We start from the raw sequence: 13,869 nt of genomic DNA on the forward strand, positions 1-13,869 counted from the left end.
ACAGCGGCGGCTCCAAAATTTCTGTAGAGAATAGGTTTAGGGAGGGTGATATGGTGGGATGGGGAACATTTACATAGCAAGTACTAAGTGTTTAGTTCCATATATTAATTTCAGGGTACTTTCTGGGGGGGTGGAGACAACGGGGGACCAGAGAGTCTCTTCCCCATAATATTCCTCCAAGTTGCCACTGACCATCTCATTCCTTCCTCATAATTAACTTGAAAGAGACGAGTTATATAAATCACTCTTCATAGACAATACAATGACATTCAGACACTTGAGTGACTTGCTCAACATCATATGGCTAGAAGGGGCCAAGTTACTTGAGTATAAATGGTCTGAATCCAAAGGGTAATCCAGTAGAGTAAATCTGATCTTTTAGAAAGCTGGATTCAGGCCTCAAATCTACCAAAACTGTTTCCTAGACAGATGCACAAACCAGCAAAAGCCATCAAGTTTTAACTTTCCTCTTCTATTTGAGCTGAAAACCATGCTGCTGCCCTACATAAGAAACATATTTGGCCACAGATGTTACCTCTGGGTTCTTTATTTGAAACAAAAAGTTGAAAGCAAAATTCTCTGTCTCTGTCACACATGCAGGCACACAAAGATGGGATCAGATCAATCCTGTTCCCTCATCTCTAAAATGAGAGGACTGGACTGGAACAGTGGTTCTCCAAGTTGAAGGTGCACCCAGATCAGGCATCTTGCTGAAACGCACATTCTGACTCAGCAGGTCTGGGATGGAGCCCAAGATGCTGCGTTTCTAAGACGCTCCCAGGTGATGCTGATGTTACTGGTTCAGAGACCATATGTTGAGGAACAAGGGGCTACTTGACCTGAAGGCCCCTTCCCATTCTAAGCATCTTCCCACCTCTGTCAGTGGCATTCTTGGCCCTTCTTCCTTGGGCCCCTTACATCTAACAGAGAGGTGATGTCCACATCCTTACTGCTCACATGCCCAATTCCATGCCTTCACTCCACTCATCCAAATATATTCCAGGTCAAGGGCAAGATCCATATCCATGACGTATTCCTTAACTAGTTTTTTCTCATCAGTGATCATTTTCTTCTAAAGTCCCATAGCACTTAGAGATTGACTCTCTTCCCTTGCATTGGCAACTAATTATTTTTTGATGAATCTAACAAAACTATAGGCTAATAAGGCCACATGCCTTAATTCTTTTCTTTCCCCAGGAACATTTTCAAATGGTCAGCTCCTTTTCAGCCTTCAGCTCGCAGTGTACATGTCATTCCTTGGTAAGGCCTTTCCTGAATGCCCAACTGTTCTCTCCTGCTGCCCCTCTGCCCAGTCACTGCAACTTCTTTTAATTTCTTTGTAACACTCATTAAGTTTTGAAATTTTCTCACTTGTTTGTTTCCCTGTTTATTATCTGCCTCCTTCACCCCCCACCCCAGAGAGAGGGACTTTGTTTCCACTGTTCGCCACTCTATCCCCCCAGTGTCTCACTGTAACTTAGTAGGAGCCAAACAAATTTTTTTTGAGTGCATAAATGCAAGAATCAAAGAGCTGGGTACACAAGAGGTGCTTATGAAAAGACTTCTTGAATGAATCCGAGATCAGTCACCAAACGCTAATCTTGGAATCTTATGTTTCTTTACTTTGGAAAACTAGTTCCTTGTCTCCGTTTTTTCTTCCCTGCCAGGTGCTCACAGGAGCTCGCATCACAATTACTTTTCAAAGGAGGTCAGACACATGAGTTCCTACCAGTTCTCAGTAGGACAAGTCACCTATGCGTAGTGCCTGTGGATTGTAAGAAACAGCAGAAATGACGTTAGCGTGGACATCCAGGAGGTGTGTTGGGAACAGAGGCAAACTGAGCTGTGGGTCTCTTCTTGGCTGTTCCATTGATGAAGCCCTCCCTGCAAAGTCCTTTCCAGACTCAGCCTGATCTGCTTTCAGGCCTAATTTCTCATCTCAGACCTCAATTATTTCATAAGGCTCACAATCCAGCTTCGATGGTGTACACGGAAAATGGTAGAAAATGCAGGCTACAGGGGAAAATTCAATGTACAAAAATGAACCTACTTATTAGAGAAAACAACCCCTGGGAGGTGTGTGATCGAGAGCCTGGTGATTTGGAACATCAGGACAGAACGGGGCTGGGGAAGCAAAGGCCGCCTCTGCTGCACACCGGGATCCGGAATGGAGGGAGAAGCCCCTGTCTGATGTGGTCTAAGAGAGGCCCTTCAGGCCTTTCATCTTTTCTTTCCTCTGTAGAGGAAGCAGTTGGGCCCGAACTCTTCCCACGTTTCAGAAACACAGGAATTGGGCTGGATCGTGAACTTGGCACTAGCATGAGTTTACCCTTAGTTTCCAAACTGAAGTTCCTGAAAGTGGTGCTCAGTTCTCTCTCAGGGTTCTTGTGCGGGACTCTGGGGAGTGCACGCGGAGGCAAGCACCTGTCCCTCCGGCACCACAGCGTTCGGGGGGAAGGGCCACCAACACAAACCGTGGAGCCGCTAAGTGTGAGAAACCCCAAGCCATGCGAGGCCCAGCTGTGGAAATGCCATTCTTAGGCTTTTCTAAGTTCTATTGCTCTGTTCAGGCTCCGCTCAGTGTTTTCTTTTCCTACCTATTCTGTTCCAAAAGAAATCCAATGAGGCTTCGATCCACTATTGCATTTCCTATTTTCTGTTCTGTCAGGCTCTTTTATCCTTTACGTGTGCCACGAAGAAATTGTGAGGCTACCAAGGTATGCTGCAGTCGGGAGGCAGATAAACCACAGGATGTCCAGTTAATCTGAAGGTCAGATAGACAACAAATAGTTTTTAGGGTACGTACCACATAGTATTTTTGTTTGCTAAATCTAGTGCTTAGCTTATTGCTTTCTTTTGTCATGCTTTTGTTTGTTGTGGTGTTTTTTATTGGCAGAGGGATGAAGAAGGAAGGAACCGGGAAAGAGGAGTGAGATCTTTGTGTCCTGTGTTCGACTTTGGGATAACGGTTTCTTTATTCTTTTGTAGAGATGTGATAAAAAGGCTTGAGGGGCCGGCCCCCATGGCACAGTGGTTAAGTCCGGCACACTCCACTTTGGCAGCCCAGGTTTGCAGGTTTGGATCCCAGGCGCAGACCTGCATCACTCATCAAGCCATGTTGTGGTGGTGACCCGCATACAAAAATAGAAGAAGACTGGCACAGGTGTTGTCTCAGGGCTAACCTTCCTCAAGCAAAAAGAAAAGGAAGATTGGCAGCAGATGTTAACTCAGAGCAAATCTTCCTCAGCAAAATAAATAAATAAAATCAATGAATGAATTAATTAAAATGGCTTGAGAGTCCTTTCTGTGAAACCCTCAGACTTCCAGTGTGAAGAACGGCCTCTTGTTTTTACAAACTTCTAATTTGACCGTAGAGCGACATGAGTTTGAAATCTAGGTTCTGGAGCAAACTGAACCGAAAGGGCCCTGGCTATTGGAAAATGAGCAAAGCAGCAATGGAGAAAGTGCTTTCCCTCTCCCAGAGACAGGCTAGCGATACCGAGCAGCAGTGAGGCTATGCATGTGGAGAGGCATAGTTCAACCCCAACTGAGCCTGTAATCCCGTTTCAGAAAGATTAAGTGCAGATACGGTCCCATGCAGTTCCTGGTGAACATGAACAGACCTGGAAAGTGGGTGTAACAAGCTAGGAGAAGACATTAGGACTAGTAAGGATGAAAGCTAAATTTGGTGACCGCTTACTATGTGCTCAACATCAGTTTACACGAACTAAACTCGTTTAATCAGGACAACAGTGCTATGAGGGGGGTATTAGTCTCATTGTCCCCATTACAGATGGGAACACTGAGGCAGGCAAGATTCAGTCATTTACTTACTTAATTAAATTAAGTAGTTAGTGGAGGATAGACACCGGTCCCAGAATCCACCACACTAACCTACTCCTGTTTCCGCAGCCTGAACACTCTGTGAGAACTCAGCCTATGGAGAAGGTGCAGCTGCTGAGCTGTTGACACAGCACCCCCTTTCCCACTGCGCACTCCTGGAGACTGGCGGGGGGGGGGGGGGGGGGGTGGGGAGCATGATAGCCCACGGCAGGCCGCTGTCTCCCCCGGAGCAGCCCTGGGAGCTCTGAAGGGCAGGGCGAGCCAGGCCAGGTGATGAAACATCAGGGGAAGCAAATGGGTTGTGAATAAATTACGAAACAGAATAAATTACATAAGGATTGTTTTTAAGAGTGAGCAAATGAAAGGTTTCAGGTCAGAGTTTAATCCAACTGACCTGAGCTAATCCGTCTCCTCTTCTTTTCCCCCAGGCCTTCATTCCTCTTCTGCTAGGAAAGGCTCCGAACGCTGTGCTGAGCCCCGCGGTCTCCAGATGCCAGTGAATGATGATGATGAGGTAGCCTTGGCCCTTCAGTCCTTAGCAGGTGAAAGGGGTGCCCTACAATCCCCGAAATCACCCAAACCGAAACGGCCAGTGAAATGAGAAGGAAAATAACTCCAGAAGGGCTGAGAGCATTACTGTTCCTTTAAAAATAACTCTGGGAACCCCTGGGAATGTGTTGATACTATATTATTGCAGAGGGATAAAGGACTCGACTGGAAACAGCTGGGATCTGTCTGATTTCCTCTGATACTGTGAGCTGAAAACAAAGAAAATGACCGAAAGTGATAACACTCAGGTTCAGTAGAACAGTTCAAAGTTCCCAAGAGCTCCGTTTGGAAGGAAGGCTTTGAATTACAAATCAAATCTTACTGCAGTCGTCAACATAAGAAAAAAACTAGTTATGTCCCAAGGCCTGTTTGTGTAGAAAAGGATTCTTTTCTTCTCCAAATCCCTCAGATGAGTTTTAAATGTGCAAATGAGGGCTACAATTTGTGCAGAAATTTGAAACTATTAACGGCTTAATCCACCTAAAATCCTAATGAAGATCTGTAATATTATTCCCATTAATACAGCTCAGCAAATAGGCCCACAAAGGATACGAGTTGCCACCCATGGCCCCTGGCAGCCAGTTGTGTAATGAAATGAGATCTCAGAGCCAACCTTTGTACAAAACACCGATTATTATTGAGAGTCAAGAAATCTGGAGGCTCAGAGCTGAAAAACCTTTCAAAATGACAACTAGACCTGGTTATTTCACCTTTGCAGTGATTTCTCTAAAAGGAAACAATCCAATGGGGGATTTAAAACTTTCCCTTTCTTATGGTTTGTTTTCTAAAGTTCTGCATCTGAGCAGGAATAGAGAGGTGCCAGGAGGTGGATTCTGAACGCCCTGGTCATAATCCAGATTTATTATTTGCTTGGAAAGGGTGACAGAGGCCACCTTTCAAACAGGCAGGTGCAGGGTTTCCTTTTAGGAAACATTTCTCCTCCATCCCCTCCTGCCTGCCCACCATCTCCATCCCCACCTCATTTATCATTGCTCACATTTCTCTCTTTGAACCGGTAAATGTTTGCGTCTTTATTGTTCTTTCTGAAAAGTGAATGCTCTAGCTTTAAACACAAGTGAATGCTGTGTGCCTTGAGGAACAGTCTGGTAACTGGAACCGTGCGCAGCAAAGGCCTCCTGTGCGGGATCTTGGACCCTTAACAGCAAAACAGAGTATACAACAGCTCCCCCACCCCCCAACAAAATATTTCTGTCTGGAGCCCAAAGTTCTGACAGCACACGCTTCATCTGCTCTTCTGCTGCTTTCCTCCTGAATCCTGGCTGCCTCATTTTAATAGATAATTGAAATCTTTCTTACTTTCTCAGTGCTCCCTGGGGAAATTCCACTTTGAGATTCTCTTTTCCCTGTCATTTTTACTTTACAGTTGAGAGCCCAGGGACGAGCTAGGGAACACATCTCTCTCTCTCCCTCTCGCTTTTTAAAAATGACGTAGGGAGTTGGACATCCTCCCTACCCCCACCTCCCCTCGTTGATTCTAGCCCCGATTCCAGGCGAATGATACTTTTCCTTTCAATGCTTGCTGATTACCGCACAGCGTAGGAGCACGAGGGGCTGCCCAAGGAGAAGCCCGGCGCCGATTCCCATCTCCGCTGAGTCCCAGCCGCGCGTCCGGGAGGCGCCGCGGTCCCGCGCAGGCCGAAGCGCGGGGACCTGGGAGCGCGGCCCCCGGGTCCGCGGGGAGCCCTCGGCGGGGGCGACCGCGCTCGGCGGGGCCCGGGGTCGCCGGGGGCCAGCTCACGGTGCTCGCTGTGCGTCCACCCTGCACACTCCCAAGCGGGAGGGGGAACAGCAAGGGCGGCGCGGAGTCCAAGAGTAGAGGCAACAAAAGAGGAGAGAGGAGAAGGAGGGGAGGGGGACGGGCCCTCGCCCTCGCGCCGAGAGCGCCCCCCCGAGGCGGACGCGGAGCCCCTCCGGGGCGGCCCTGCCTCCGGGCCCCCTCCGGCCCGCCGCTCAGACAGGTAGTTGGAGAGAAAGAACAAAGCGCCCTGCGAGGGCGGGCGGCGGTCCCGGGGCGCCGCCTCCGCCGCCCTCGCGCCTCCGCGGCCTCGGGGCAGCGGCTCTTCCGAAGGGACGCGCGGCCGGCGGCGGAGGCAGCGGGGGGAGCGGCGGGCGGGGCGGGGCGGGGGCGCCCGGGCGGCGGCGGCTGGGTACCGACTGCCATCCTGCGGCAATTTCCCTGTGTCATGGCTCCGGTCTCTTAGCAACGGCCGCGAGTCCGGCCGCCCCGAGCGCGCGAGCCGCCGCCGCCGCGGGCTCCACTCCACCCGGCGGAGCCCGGCGCGCCGCAGCCACACAAAGGCGGCGCTGCGGCCGGCGGGGCGCGCCGCGGGGGCTCGCCGCGGGCGCCGGAGGAGCGGCGGCGGGGAGGAGGCTCCGAAGGGGATGCAGGATGCGGAGGACCTGACACTTCTTGGAAACTCTCGGAAATGGCTCCCGCCACAGCACCAGAGGGGGCTGCGAACCCGGGGCGGGCGCTCGCCCCCGCGGGGCTGCTGAGCCGCGCTCGGACGGAGGGCCGCGAGGCGCTGTCCCTGCGCTCCGCCGTCGGCTCGGGCTGAAAAAGTTTCTCCATGGTTCCTTTGTGTCGCCCGAGCGCCCGTTCGCCGGCCCCGAGCTGCCCCAGTCTTCCTGGGTAAGTGAACGATATTGTTTGCTCACAGTGCTGCCATTTTGAGCAATTCTGTCAGTCCTCAGGCCCCGAGCTGCCCCTCCCCGCCCCTCCTGCCCTGAGCCCCGGTCCCCAGGGCTCGTGTTCGGGAGAGTCATTTTCCTGGGCGGGCTACACGGGATGCGCTGCCCGGAAAAAGCGAGTTCAGGATTGCCCTCACTTCGCTCCTGCCTGTCTTCTTTCCAGAGGCGGGCTCCCAGCTGCTGCACTCATGTGACTCCAAAATAAATAATCAGACCAAAAAGAAGGGCGAGGGGTTCGCTGCCCTGCCAATGAGGGAGCGGTGGGTCGAGGACCTGGGTTGAGTCCCAGGCAGGCAGGGCGCTCCCCGCCTGTGGGCTGCGAGCCTCAGTCACCGAATGGGGCTTAATCGATCATGAGCCGAGAACTTGAATGTTTCTCTTGGAAGCAGTAGTATTTTTAGACATCCCTCGTTTGCTTCCCCCATCCTCCATTCCTTAGCCACGGAAAGACCAGCTCCAGGCAGTAAATTGCGAGGGCAGCCAACCTGGACTGCTAAGTTTGTTTTCCTTCATTCTGTATAAAGAAAAGCGTCAAAGGTGGGTCTTCCATGACATCTGACTTTTGTCAGTATTTCACTTCAGATGGTAATACGTTAGAAAGGAGTTCAGCCTTCAACAGAGCTGAAGGAGTAATAAACGAGGGAGTTAATTGCTAGCTGTTAAACTAATTTTAAAGATCTTCTGTAAACAGTTGTTGAAATCCATTCCAACCTTCCTTACATTCTACCCAGAGCCAAAGCTTCTTTCTGAGGAGAAACGCATGTGGGTACCTTCCTCCCCCAAGCTGCCCAGCAGCCTGGCGCACCTTGTCCACGCACCACAAAACATTAGCCCTTCTCTCCTCTGGGAGAGCTACCCTCCAGCTGAGTAGGTTTGTCCCTAAAACGTCTGGCTCCAAATCCTTCTTAAAAAACCCCACAGATCTCCAGATTGTTACATTAAAGACACTGGAGTCTCGGATCTCTTAAAGCAGCAGTCTCTATGTTACAACTACACAATAAATGTGCTTCTTTTGGGGGTGACGGATGGATGGTGAAGCTCCTCTGTTTTGTTTTGACAATCTGTTTGTACTTGCTGGTGCAGCTCCTTCTTAAAACAAAAGGTTTGTAGATGCATTCTCTCTACTGACCGCTCTCTAACCTGCCTAATGCTTCTCCTTACTGAAAACCAACTAAATTCCAAGGAGATATTGATTTGCAAACATTGTAAAGGGCTGATTACCATTGGCTTTTCAACCGGGGGAGAAAAGATCCTGCCTCTATTGATAGAATGGAGGGAGTCAGGGGCCACAGCCCTTTACCCAGGCACCAATTAAAAGCAAAATTCCACCTAAGTAATCCCACATTTTCAAAGGGTAATTATCCTAAAACCTGAATTATTTTATAAAGGATAAAATACCAAAAGGCTTGCAAGTGATATCTAAGCCTTTCAAATTCATAGAATGCCCTTAATTTTAGCATCTCTATTATAGGAGGGAACACAACCAATGGAACAGAAAATGTTTTACTCTGGGGATACAGCAGGATTAAAATCTTTAGACGCTAACATATCCACAAAGACACATCTGTGCGTTTACCTCCTCAGGGTGTATTATGAACAATTAAACTTCCTATATTAGAGTCCACTGATTGCTTCCACCCTCCCTTCCTGAAAATGACCTCATGAGAAAAAGACGGAGAAAACAGCTCTCACTTGGGGAAATGTCATTCCACAAATCATCATTATTATGTAGACTGCTGTCCCTAGTTAATTGCCTACTCATTTGAATATTGGCATTCTGAAGAGTGCTGTTGGCACATTAATAAGGGGTCAGAAAGCTATTATAGCAGAATGAGGTTTTATTTTTTAAGATTGTAATTTTCCCATAGGAGAAAAAGATCTTTCTCTTGGAGATTCTAGGGGACTTCTCAAATTCCCTGATGAGATCCAGCACATGATACCTCAGAAGTTCCTCTGAGGGAGGAGAGGAGGCCAGAAGGAAGAGCTCAGTTACATAACCAGTTACCTAAAACTAAATATTCCACCCCAAGAAGCTGTCCAGATGTTGCAGAAAAGAGATGAGGAAGAGGCTGTTGTGAGCGGGATGTGCTTGCCTTGAGCCGTGGGAACAGTAGTGGGTGGGGGACAACTGAAGGGATTTATTGTCAGAGTATTGACATGTCTCTCTGTGCTCCCAACAGTGAACTCTATTAATTTTCTGAGGTCCATAAGCCAGTCTGCCTACCAGTATATGACTTTTAATTTTCATGCAGTGAAATGAGTTCATTTTGTCATGATAGACTAGGAACTTTTATGACTGTTTTAGTGACTTTGGGCCCCACAGTGACAAATTCCTAGGCTTAAGAGACTTGAAACTCCTGTGGCAGCTCCCTTGCGAAATCTTCTCATTCCGGTAGGACAAAGGGAAACCAGGAAAGCCCTCAGCTATTACTTTGAGTCCCCACATTTAGTTTCTAAGGGTCAGAACTCCGTTGGCTTCCAGCCAGGAGGGTTTAAAATGAACAACGTTGGAATGTTACCCACAGAGTGTGTATGGGATTGCGCGGGGGGGGGGGGGGGGGGGGTGCAGCAGGAGAAGGCGGCGTTCTCCCAAATTGTTTTATCACCTATCAGTTACTGCAACAGCGCTTCCCTTCCCTAATCCATCTACCCCATCCCCTGGTCTCTATGTTCGGCACTCTGGTTAGTGGGTCAAGGTCCTGGGGTGGGAGGCACACATGTGGTGGGATCTGGGAGCTGGACCATTGCAGCGCGTGAGATGTTGCTGCAGCCAAGCGTATACCCTCTGACTGTCTTCCTCTGCTTTGCAGCCGGAGGAGGTGGCGGAGCAGCTAGTGGGCAGCTGGCGCCCCCCTGCACAAGCCTCCGCCCCAGGGGCTAGCCCCGCACTCCACCGGTTCGCCATGATCGCCACAGGCGGCCTGCTGAGGATTTCTGCCAGAAAGCAGGATCCTCTCCGACCCCCGAGCCAGGTCCCCAAGCGCAAGCGGAAAGCCAAGAAGAGGCGCAAGAACGACGTGGTGGTGGTGAAAGGCAAGCTCAAGCTGTGCTCCGTCTCCGGGCTCATCGCCCTTTGCGGGATCCTGGTGCTGCTGGTGGGCATAGCCATGGCGGTGGTGGGTTACTGGCCCAAGGCCAACGGGGCCAATAGGGAGGGGGGTAAGCAGCTGCTCCCCGCGGGCAGCGGCCCGACCACGGCCAACAGCAGCAGCAATGGCAGCAAAAACCGGTCCAGGAGCCACCCGGGGACTCCGGGGGATGTGAACTCGAGCTTCATGGGCGCGCCCAGGAGCACGCCTCCAGCACGGTCCCCTGCCCCTTCTTCGTCCTCCTCCACGTCCGTGGGTTTCTTCTTTCGCATCTTCTCCGGCTACCTGCACTCTGACAAGCTCAAAGTCTTCGGGCCCCTCATCATGGGCATCGGCATCTTTCTCTTCATCTGCGCCAACGCGGTACTCCACGAGAACCGAGACAAGAAGACCAAGATCATCAACCTGCGGGACCTGTACTCCACCGTCATCGACGTGCACAGCCTCCGCGCCAAGGACCTGGCTGCCGCCGCGGCTGCAGCCGCCGCCGCCGCCGCAGCTTCGACCTCGGCCCCCGCCTCGGCGCCCCGCGGGGCGGCGCCGCTCAATGGCTTCCTCAGCTACGTGCAGTCCCGGGGCCTGGAGTTGAAGCCCGGGGTCTGCGGCGCCGGGGACGCCTTCGGGGCGGCGGCGATGCTGGCCAGGGGCTCGTGGCCCCAAGCCACGGCGCGGGGCGCGGGCGTGGGTGGCGGCCCGGCTAGGGGCGCTGCGTCCCCGCCTGACCTGGCCTCGTCCCCGCGCTGCCCGCGGGACCCCCCGAGCATGGCGGAGGCCGTGTACAGCATCTACCGCGAGCGCTCGGGCGTGGCCGGCCGTCGCCGGGCCGTCGCGGTGGCCGCTGCCGCCGCCGCCACCGCGGCCGCCAGCAGCAGTAGCAGCCCGGCGCCCTGCAGCCCACCCGAGAGCTGGGGGCGCCAGAGCACCGCCAGCTCCCTCGTGGGCTCGTCGCTGAGCGCCTTTGCGCTGCTGCCCTTGCAAGGGGACCGCGACGGGGACGCGGAGGGTGCGAGCTGCAGTCGGCAGAGGCCGCTTGGGGAACGCGGCTCCCTGGAGATCCCGGGGGGCGAGGTCGACCTGACCTTGTCCGACCTCGGCGGCGCCCGGGACGGCGCGCGCTGGGCGCCCCTCGAGCAGGAGGAGCCCGAGGGCGCGGCGGCGGCGAGCCCCGCCAGGGGCCAGGGCGGCCGCCTGCCCAGGACCGGCAGGCGCGCGGCCCCGCGGCGCCGCAGCACCAGCAGGCTCCCGGACCACCGGGCGCCTCCGTCCCCTGAGCCCCCGCCGTCTCCGGCTAGCGCGGACCTGGACTCGAGCCTTCTGGACAAAGCTGCTTCCCCCTCGCCCCCGCTGCGGCTAGAGGACTCTGCCCCCGCCAGGCTGCGCTCGCCGAGCTCCCAGTCGGACGACCCATCCTGCCCCAATAAGGGCTACACGCCCCTGCCGGAGGCCGGCACCACCTTGGAGGAGGCTGTAGATGCAGTAGCCAATGAAAGTCAAGACTGTGAGGCCGCCAGCGCCCCGGGTGCGGAGCGGGGACTCCCGGAGGATCATCCCAGCCAAGAGCCGCCCACGGCCGAGCTACCCCAGCCGGTGCAGAGGCAGTTTACAAACAAGGAGAAGCTCTTCATGATTTCCCGGTCTCACGCCTTTGGGGTAGAGGACGGAGAACTGGAAAGTACAGGCATTTAGGGAAAGAGGCAGCGAGAGGGGAAAGGAGTGAGAAAATAGGAGAAACGCCCTCTTGAATCAGTGAATTTAGCAGTTCCCTCTTTCCTCGCGGACCCAGTGGAGGAAACCATCCCGTACCCAAAGAGCTGCAGAATGTTATCCTTGAACGGCGTTCGCAAGATTCCTGTAGATAACTCCAGGCAACTTTTTTTAAAGAGCAAACTAGTCTTTTATGTCCGATGGTGATTGTATGTTCCATGAAAACCAAATGTATTAAAAGGTCAGCAATGTAGTTCATTAGATAAAATCTTAATTTTCTTAGGATCAAAAATAATATATTTTTGACAGTAAATGTGCAGTTTACTCTAATTTCTTTTTTTGGGGGGGATCCCTAATTTCCCTAACTCCTGTACTCTGCGGCTGGTTTTGTCCATAGCTGCTTGTAAATGACCAGCTTTTTTCCTCCTATGATTTTGCAGGACATAGAAGGGTTTGTCTCAGTTCTCTCAGACCTGCTATTACTAAGTGAAGTCAAAGCCAAAAGCTTGAGTATGTCAGGAGAGAGCACTTCCCTCGCCCACCCCACTCCGCTGTCCGGCTGTCCAAAGGCCTCTTTATTTCTTAAAAGGGTATTAACATTTTGCTACTAGGGCATCTAATGGAGAAGAGGGGCCAGCATCGAGATGGACTATTTCCTTCCTAAATTCACCGTACCAACTACACGACACTTTATGGAGTATTATCACACCTGTATTGAAAATAGCATTAATATTAAAGATCTTTTTTAATAAAAGAACTTTCCAAACAAACAGATAAACATAATATTGCCTCATTTTGCCTTGGAAGTAATGCTAACACACATAAAACATTGAACAGTTCAGCTGGTAAATTGAAAATATTTTTGCTATGACACTGCTGCTATGATTGTAATTCTCTTCCCCCAAACTCTCAGCATCGGCCTCAATTTCCAGTATATTTTTAACTTTTAAATACAGGGTAGTATTGAACATTTGAGAGTTGCTCTTTCAAATAGAATGAAACATTGACTAAATAGTTATTTTCTATAATACTTCTAGTTTACCTCACAGTTTTAACTTGCAGAGCTCCAGATTTAATATTCCGTTATCGCCCTCTTGGAGCTGACTATTTGAATTTTGACTTTAAGTTCATGATCTTGAATCTATGTCCTACATAGGCTAAAAGGTAATGTTTTAGCAATTTACTGCATGGATTACACTTGATTTTATTAGGAGTCAATTAGTTAATTTTCAAGAACAGTAGACAACTAATTAATGTAACGTTCTGATGCCCTCGTCCTTTGAGTGTGAGCTGACACTCTTGGGAATGCTATTACTTTCTTTCCACCATTCGGGTACAAGCTCTCCATTTACACACAGCCAAGGCTATCATTGCAGGAGGTTAAAATACCGATTTTAAAGGAAAATCTAGTCAAAGATGTGGTCATATTGGTCCCCATGGGTGAAACAGTGTCCCCCAGAAAGTGTGCCTGGACCCAAGCTTTCAGCGTTTACCAGCTGTGTAGCCTTGAGGGAGTCTCAGTCATCAGATCTATAAAATGAGGGTAACCAGACAGACCTCGCAGAGCTATGAGTGGGTGAGACGAGGGGTTATATTGACAGAGCCAAGCAGAGTACTTGGCTCAGAGTTGTACTCAGTAAACAGTACTTATTGTAATTATTGTCATTCGAATATGTTGTCTGAACGTGCGCTGCAGAAGAATGGCCTGCACTCTGCCTGAGCACAGGAAAGCCTAGGCTGAAGGCTAGAATAGCCACTTACTGCCTGCGTGGCCTAAGGCAGATCCCGGACTCTGTCTGGGCCTCTGGTGGATGATCTACTCTCTCTGGTTGACTTAAGCTCTGAAAGCTGCACTTAAATTCAGGATGTTTGTTTTGTCCCAGATATAGTCATATCATATTTATACATACAAATTTGAAAAGTGAATATACTTCATAAACTACAAGTTAGGGTAACATTCTGTAATCAGTTT

General features: G+C 51.0%; 2 protein-coding genes across 2 annotated transcripts; one reads left to right on the forward strand and one right to left on the reverse strand.

The window, feature by feature from the left end:
* Positions 1 to 531: 531 nt before the first annotated feature.
* Positions 532 to 10,009, reverse strand: LOC106847186 (serine/arginine repetitive matrix protein 1). The gene is made up of 4 exons (XM_070514532.1): positions 9,822 to 10,009; positions 5,941 to 7,041; positions 4,238 to 4,601; positions 532 to 2,764 (listed from the first exon to the last, which is right to left on the reverse strand). The coding sequence occupies exons 1-3, from the start codon at positions 10,007 to 10,009 to the stop codon at positions 4,532 to 4,534; spliced, it is 1,359 nt and encodes a 452-aa protein (XP_070370633.1). The 3' UTR covers positions 532 to 2,764; positions 4,238 to 4,531.
* Positions 6,700 to 13,545, forward strand: TMEM200C (transmembrane protein 200C). Its single transcript, XM_014866356.3, has 2 exons — positions 6,700 to 7,045; positions 9,915 to 13,545. Exon 2 carries the CDS (start codon positions 10,008 to 10,010, stop codon positions 11,877 to 11,879), a length of 1,872 nt encoding a protein of 623 aa, XP_014721842.3. The 5' UTR covers positions 6,700 to 7,045; positions 9,915 to 10,007; the 3' UTR covers positions 11,880 to 13,545.
* The last annotated feature ends 324 nt before the right edge of the window (positions 13,546 to 13,869 follow it).

The sequence above is a fragment of the Equus asinus genome, chromosome 7 (genome assembly GCF_041296235.1).
Source record: "Equus asinus isolate D_3611 breed Donkey chromosome 7, EquAss-T2T_v2, whole genome shotgun sequence".
Classification (NCBI taxonomy): domain Eukaryota; kingdom Metazoa; phylum Chordata; class Mammalia; order Perissodactyla; family Equidae; genus Equus; species Equus asinus.

Coding starts and splice junctions, on each gene's coding strand:
- TMEM200C (XM_014866356.3), top strand. CDS start 10,008: ATGATCGCCACAGGCGGCCTGCTGAGGATTTCTGCCAGAAAGCAGGAT.
- LOC106847186 (XM_070514532.1), bottom strand. CDS start 10,009: ATGGCGAACCGGTGGAGTGCGGGGCTAGCCCCTGGGGCGGAGGCTTGT. Junction 7,042..9,821: donor GCTCCCAGATCCCACCACAT/GTGTGCCTCCCA, acceptor TCACTTACCCAG/GAAGACTGGGGCAGCTCGGG. Junction 4,602..5,940: donor TCGTGCTCCTACGCTGTGCG/GTAATCAGCAAG, acceptor CTTTGTTTTCAG/CTCACAGTATCAGAGGAAAT.